This window comes from Silurus aristotelis (assembly GCF_946808225.1).
Source record: "Silurus aristotelis genome assembly, chromosome: 2".
Classification (NCBI taxonomy): Eukaryota; Metazoa; Chordata; class Actinopteri; order Siluriformes; family Siluridae; genus Silurus; species Silurus aristotelis.
Window position 1 is genome coordinate 38903790 of NC_139575.1, and position 7172 is coordinate 38910961.

The 7172-nt window shown below is 46.4% G+C and overlaps 2 protein-coding genes across 5 annotated transcripts in view; both read left to right on the forward strand.

The window, feature by feature from the left end:
* Positions 1-2566, forward strand: part of wiza (WIZ zinc finger a) — a 9143-nt gene extending 6577 nt beyond the window's left edge. For both annotated transcript variants that reach the window (XM_083561399.1, XM_083561400.1), the window contains 4 exons: positions 431-642; positions 849-1023; positions 1743-1884; positions 2017-2566. In XM_083561399.1, coding sequence (XP_083417525.1) covers positions 431-642; positions 849-1023; positions 1743-1884; positions 2017-2176 — 689 coding nt within the window. In that variant the 3' untranslated portion in view covers positions 2177-2566. The remainder of the gene's footprint in view (positions 1-430; positions 643-848; positions 1024-1742; positions 1885-2016) is intronic.
* A 3961-nt stretch (positions 2567-6527) lies between these two features.
* ilf3a (interleukin enhancer binding factor 3a) overlaps positions 6528-7172 on the forward strand; it is a 13516-nt gene continuing 12871 nt past the window's right edge. For 2 of the 3 annotated variants that reach the window (XM_083526664.1, XM_083526666.1), the window contains exon 1: positions 6528-6735. In XM_083526664.1, the coding sequence (XP_083382790.1) occupies positions 6697-6735 (39 nt within the window). In that variant the 5' untranslated portion in view covers positions 6528-6696. Of the gene's footprint in view, positions 6740-7172 lie in introns of all 3 variants that reach the window. The other variant, XM_083526665.1, reaches the window with a different exon arrangement.

Here is a 7172-nt window from a genome sequence, read left to right on the forward strand (position 1 = left end):
TGCAAGTCTGTGAGACTGGTGACGTTACCATTAGTACAATAAGACAGAATAAAGTTTAACCAGAAAGGTTTAAGAAATTGCCCTAAAACTATATCACTTACATTTACATTTGCGGCATTTAGCAGATGCCCTTATCCAGAGCGACGTACAAAAGTGCTTTAAATCTCTAGTAATTAATAAATCTACACTGTACACAAGATTACACACTTAATATAAATATAACTCAAATTCTACAAACTTGGAAAGTGCTAATTTAGGTATTTAAGGAAGATGAAGGTCTTCAGTCGTCGCTTGAAGATAATCAGGGACTCTGCTGTACGGACATCTAGGGGAAGTTCATTCTTCATTTTGTAGCTCAAGTTAAAAAGTTTGTGTGTGTATGTGTGTATGTGTATGTGTGCGCGTGCATGCGCATGTGTGTGCAATGCAGGGGAGGCCACATGTGAGCTGTGTGGATTTGACTTTGAGAACAGAAAGGCATTAGCCAGTCATGCACGTGCTCACCTCCGCCAGCAGGGGGAGCAGTGGAGCTCCAGCCAATCACCAATAGCTGCCCTCAGCCAATGGATGAGCAGAGAGCCTGAGAAAGTCGCTGTTCTTCATAAGCTCTACATGCAGGGGACATTTCCACATATTCGCAAGGTATACACACTTTCATACACACATACATACACACACACATACACACACGTATATATACACACACACACACACACACATACAAGTACACACACACGTACACACACATGCAGACACATACACGCTTGTAATATTGAAACATACCATATGTATAAAGTGTGTGTGTGTGTGTGTGTGTGTGTGTACTTGTGTGTGTGTGTGTGTGACAGAGGCGTGTCTGCTTTCCAATTCGCTCCTCTGGTGCTGACTCCGCCCACTCTGGTGTAAGCCGCCCCTTTCCTGCAGCTTGTCAGGGTAAAACTGGGGCAGGTCTCTCTTGCTCTTCCAACTCTCATAGGAAATTGTCATCCCATCGCCCCACCCCCTACACATCTGTTGACCACGGTAATGAAAAACACTGACCTCACTTCCTGTTCAGCTTTAATTAACCTTTAGTCATTATTTACAGCAAATATAATAAGCAAAAAATTAACTGTCTGAATATTTCCCTGCTTCCTTCTGTACTGTTAGAGAATGTACATCAACAACAGCTTTAATCCTACAGAGTGCACTGTGTGTTTGTGTTTTTATTTTTTATGTAGATCAGGAGAGTGGGAGGGGAAGTGTGCAGGGTGGGGTGTATAATACATTACTGTATAATGGAGGTGTTACTTATCTGGTTGCCTGCTGTCTGTCCTCTCGTTCTCTTTTGTGCAAAAGCAAATATGGTTTAATGTTTATAAGCGTTTTAATGATGAACAGATTCTAGATGTAAATGATTTTGGGTCAAGTTCATATGAACACCAGATGTTTGAGATAGGGTGCACCTCAGACAGCTCACTAGTTTACTACCCAGGTGGTGTATTGGCGAATCACTTATGCCACGTGCAGTTTGTTTTTATGTGAGACACATGCGTGTTTTTGGCAAGTACCATATCAGTAAAATCCACTATCGGTTGACCTCTACACTGCAAACGGTTTCATTTAGACAGATGCTGAGACAGTTATTTCTGTAGCTTCATTTTAAATGACACTAAATTCAAGTGTGTGTGTGTGTGTGTGTGTGTGTGTGTGTGTGTGTGTGTGTGTGTGTGTGTGTGCGCGCGTACACGTTGTCTCTGCAGGTTCTGATCATCGAACTCCTAAACGATTCCCTCTCAGGGCGGAGTCTTTAAAGCGTGTTGGTAATGCCCCCTCTCTGGTGCCCCGCCCACCTGAAACCAGCCTGGTTAAACTGGTGGGAAAGATTTATTCACTAAAATGCAGGTAAACTGAAAACACACACACACACACACACACACGCAAACATAAACCTGTTCCCTGTCCACATCACATACCCTGTTTGATTGTTTGTATGGGTGGGTGTGTGTGTGTGTGTGTGTGTGTGTGTGTGTGTAGGTTCTGTGAACAGGTGTTCAGTGGACCTCTCTCTGTGCAAGAAGATTGGCTTATCCATCTGCAACATCACATCCTTAATCTCAAACCGGGCCGTGCCCATAGCCCCGCCCCTATATTACACAATTCCGACTCGGCTCAGCTGATTGGCCAGGCTGTGTAGGGGCAGGGCAGTTCCACACTCAGTGGTTTTAATTTACTGTTTTATAATTTGTTTATAACTTTAATTTTAATAAAGTAGACAATTGTATCGAGTTAGGGGAAGTGATGTGATGAACACTACTGAGGAACCCTAAGAAGGGAACACCTGCTGAATGTACACAGACCTTTTCACCGTTTTACCCCACGGGAACCAGGATGTTTTATGTTTTTATGCAGTGTGACGATACTGCTTTGATACATGCTTTGTGTGTGTGTGTGTGTGTGTGTGTGTGATGTTTGATCTGTACTCTGATGTCCAAAATGCAGCTTTTTGTTCTTTCTTTTTTTTAATGTGTTTAATTCATAGAATGACATTTGTACATTCACACAATAAAGTATAAATTTCTACACACCTGTCTGCGAGTCTGTGTGTGCGAGGTGTGTGTGTGTGTGTGAGTGTAAGTGTGAGTGTGACTGTGAGTGTGTGTGTGTGTGTGTGTGTGTGTGCGAGATGAGTATGAGTGTGTGTGAGTCTGTGTGCTCAAGATGAGTGTGAGTATGTGTGCTAGATGAGTGTGTGTGTGTGTGTGTGTGTGTGCTAGATGAGTGTGTGTGTGTGTGAGAGTCTGTGTGCGCGAGATGGGTGTGTGTGTGAATCTGTGTGCACGAGATGAGTGTGTCCAAGTCTGTGTGTGTGTGCGAGATTGAGTGTGTGAGAGTCTGTCTGAGCGAGGTGAGTCTGTGTGCTAGATGAGTGTGTGTGTGTGTGTGAGAGTCTGTGCGAGATGAGTATGAGTGAGTCTGTGTGCGTGAGATGAGTGTGTGTGTGTGTGTGTGTGTGTGTGTGTGTGTGAGTCTGTGTGCTCAAGATGAGTGTGAGTATGTGTGCTAGATGAGTGTGTGTGTATGTGTGTGCTCTAGATGAGTGTGTGTGTGTGTGAGTCTGTGTGCGCGAGATGGGTGTGTGTGAGTCTGTGTGCACGAGATGAGTGTGTGCGAGTCTGTGTGTGTGCGAGGTTGAGTGTGTGAGTCTGTGTGAGAGTCTGTCTGAGCGAGGAGAGTCTGTGTGCTAGATGAGTGTGTGTGTGTGTGTGTGTGTGTGTGTGTGAGAGAGAGTCTGTGCGAGATGAGTATGAGTGAGTCTGTGTGCGTGAGATGAGTGTGTGTGTGAGTGTGTGTGAGAGTCTGTGCGAGATGAGTATGAGTGAGTCTGTGTGCGTGAGATGAGTGTGTGTGTGTGTGAGAGTCTGTGCGAGATGAGTATGAGTGAGTCTGTGTGCGTGAGATGAGTGTGTGTGTGTGTGTAAGTGTGTGCTAGATGAGTGTGTGTGTGTGTCTGAGTATGTGTGCTAGATAAGTGTGAGTATGTGTGCTAGATGAGTCTGTGTGCGAGATAAGTCTTGTTTGCGTGAGATGAGTGTGTGTGTGTGTGTGTGAGTCTTTGTGAGATGAGTGAGTGTGTGCGAGTCTGTGGGTGAGAGTGAGTATGTGTGCTAGATGAGTGTGTGTGTGAGTGTGTGCTAGATGAGTGTGTGTGTGTGTGTGAGTATGTGTGCTAGATGAGTGTGTGTGAGTATGTGTGCTAGATGAGTCTGTGTGCGAGATGAGTGTATGTGAGTCTGTGTGCGCGAGATCAGTGTGTGTGTGAGATGAGTGAGTGTGTGCGAGTCTGTGTGCGCGCGCGAGATGAGTGTGTGTGTGAGTCTGTGTGTGTGAGTCTGTGTGTGCGAGATGAGTGTGTGTGTGTGAGAGTGTCTGAGCGAGGCGAGTCTGTGTGCTAGATGAGTGTGTGTGTGTATGTGTGCTAGATGAGTGTGTGTGTGTGTGTATGTGTGCTAGATGAGTGTGTGTGTGTGAGTCTGTGTGCGCGAGATGAGTGTGTGTGTGTGAGTCTGTGTGCCGAGATGAGTGTGTGTGTGTGTGAGTCTGTGTGCGCGAGATGAGTGTGTGTGTGTGTCTGTGTGCGCGAGATGAGTGTGTGTGTGAGTCTGTGTGCGAGTCTGTGTGTGTGTGTGCGAGATGAGTATGAGTGTGTGCGAGTCTGTGTACGAGAGAGTGAGTGTGTGCTAGATGAGTGTGTGTGTGTGTGAGTATGTGTGCTAGATGAGTGTGTGTGTGTGTGTGAGTAGGTGTGCTAGATGAGTGTGTGTGAGTATGTGTGCTAGATGAGTCTGTGTGCTAGATGAGTGTGTGTGTGTGTGAGAGTGTCTGAGCGAGGCGAGTCTGTGTGCTAGATGAGTGTGTGTGTGTGAGTATGTGTGCTAGATGAGTGTGTGTGTTTGTGTATGTGTGCTAGATGAGTGTGTGTGTGTGTGAGTCTGTGTGCGCGAGATGAGTGTGTGTGAGTCTGTGTGCACGAGATGAGTGTGTGTGTGTGTGTGTGAGTCTGTGTGCACGAGATGAGTGTGTGTGTGAGTCTGTGTGCGAGTCTGTGTGTGTGTGTGTGCGAGATGAGTATGAGTGTGTGTGAGTCTGTGTGTGAGAGTCTGTCTGAGCGAGGTCTGTGTGCTAAATGAGTGTGTGTGTGTGTCTGTGTGCGCGAGATGAGTGTGTGTGAGTGTGAGTCTGTGTGCGCGAGATGAGTATGAGTGTGTGTGTGTCTGTGTGTGCAAGATGAGTGCGTGTGAGAGTCTGTCTGAGCGAGGTGAGTCTGTGTGCTAGATGAGTGTGTGTGTGTGTGTGTGAGTGTGTGTGCGCGAGATGAGTGTGTGTGTGTGTGTGTGTCTTTGTGAGATGAGTGAGTGTGTGCGAGTCTGTGCACGAGATGAGTGTGTGTGAGAGTGAGTCTGTGTGCGCGAGATGAATGTGTGTGTGTGTGTATGTGTGCTAGATGAGTGTGTGTGTGTGTATGTGTGCTAGATGAGTGTTTGTGTGTGTGAGTCTGTGTGCGCGAGATGAGTGTTTGTGTGTGTGAGTCTGTGTGCGCGAGATGAGTGTGTGTGTGTGAGTCTGTGTGCGCGAGATGAGTGTGTGTGTGTGAGTCTGTGTGCACGAGATGTGTGTGTGTGAGTCTGTGTGCGAGTCTGTGTGTGTGTGCAGATGAGTATGAGTGTGTGCGAGTCTGTGTGCGAGAGAGTGAGTATGTGTGCTAGATGAGTGTGTGTGTGTGTGAGTATGTGTGCTAGATGAGTGTGTGTGTGTGTGAGTAGGTGTGCTAGATGAGTGTGTGTGAGTATGTGTGCTAGATGAGTCTGTGTGCTAGATGAGTGTGTGTGTGTGTGTGTGTGTGAGAGTGTCTGAGCGAGGCGAGTCTGTGTGCTAGATGTGTGTGTGTGTGTGTGAGTATGTGTGCTAGATGAGTGTGTGTGTATGTGTAAGTGTGCTAGATGAGTGTGTGTGTGTGTGTGTGAGTCTGTGTGCGCGAGATGAGTGTGTGTGTGTGTGTGAGTCTGTGTGCACGAGATGAGTGTGTGTGTGAGTCTGTGTGCGAGTCTGTGCGTGTGTGTGTGCGAGATGAGTATGAGTGTGTGTGAGTCTGTGTGTGAGAGTCTGTCTGAGCGAGGTCTGTGTGCTAAATGAGTGTGTGTGTGTGTGTCTGTGTGCGCGAGATGAGTATGAGTGTGTGTGTCTGTGTGTGCAAGATGAGTGCGTGTGTGAGTGTGTGTGCGCGAGATGAGTGAGTGTGTGCGTGTGTCTTTGTGAGATGAGTGAGTGTGTGCGAGTCTGAGTGCACGAGATGAGTGTGTGTGAGAGTGAGTATGTGTGCTAGATGAGTGTGTGTGCGCGAGATGAGTATGAGTGTGTGTGTCTGTGTGTGCAAATGAGTGCGTGTGAGAGTCTGTCTGAGCGAGGTGAGTCTGTGTGCTAGATGAGTGTGTGTGTGTGTGTGTGAGTGTGTGTGCGCGAGATGAGTGTGTGTGTGTGTCTTTGTGAGATGAGTGAGTGTGTGCGAGTCTGTGTGCACGAGATGAGTGTGTGTGTGTGTGAGTATGTGTGCTAGATGAGTGTGTGTGCTAGATGAGTGTGTGTGTGTGAGAGTCTGTCTGAGCGAGGCAAATCTGTGTGCTAGATGAGTGTGTGTGTGTGAGTATGTGTGTGAGTCTGTGTGCACGAGATGTGTGTGTGTGTGAGTCTGTGTGTGAGAGTCTGTCTGAGCGAGGTGAGTCTGTGTGCTAGATGAGTGTGTGTGTGTCTGTGCGCGCGAGATGAGTATGAGTGTGTGTGTCTGTGTGTGCAAGATGAGTGCGTGTGTGAGTCTGTCTGAGCGAGGTGAGTGTGTGTGTGAGTCTGTGTGCGCGAGATGAGTATGAGTGTGTGTGAGTCTGTGTGCGCGAGATGAGTATGAGTGTGTGTGAGTCTGTGTGCGCGAGATGAGTATGAGTGTGTGTGAGTCTGTGTGCGCGAGATGAATGTGTGTAGGATTTCACTGATTCTCAGTGGGTTCTGTAAAGCGCTCGCGCGGCGCTGTGAGGGAAAACACAGAACTTTGATCAACCCGAATTTTAGTTCCGGTTCTGTAGGCGGAGTAAAGGCCTGAGAGTGAATTTCTATTGGTTAGTTACGGAATTGCTCCGGAAACGGTTTTTGACATACCGGAAGTACATGATTGAGTCATTCGTGAACAGTGTTTTCCTAAGTGAGGTGAGTTTATTATGGAAAAAATACAATAATATTTAGATTGAGATTTTATTACAGATATTACACCTGCTCAGGAATAAAGCGCGTTTACTGCATGTATATCTCACACTTAACGTTATGAGTTTAACTTAATTATCATTAAATCTGAAAGCTTTTACACCTGTTTCGGGTTAAATATCGGGTTTATAATGATAAAAAAAAAAAAAAAAAAACTATTTTAAATCAGACATTCGAGTTTTTACACAGAAAAGTGCAGAGACTGGGGTCCGAGCGAGCGGAGCTAAATAACGATCATTACCTCAATTTAAATATATAACACACACACACACACTCTCTCTCACTCTCTCTCTTACACTCTCTCTCTCTCTCACACTCTCTCTCTCTCACACACACACACACACACACACACACTCACTCTCTCTCTCTTACACACACTCACT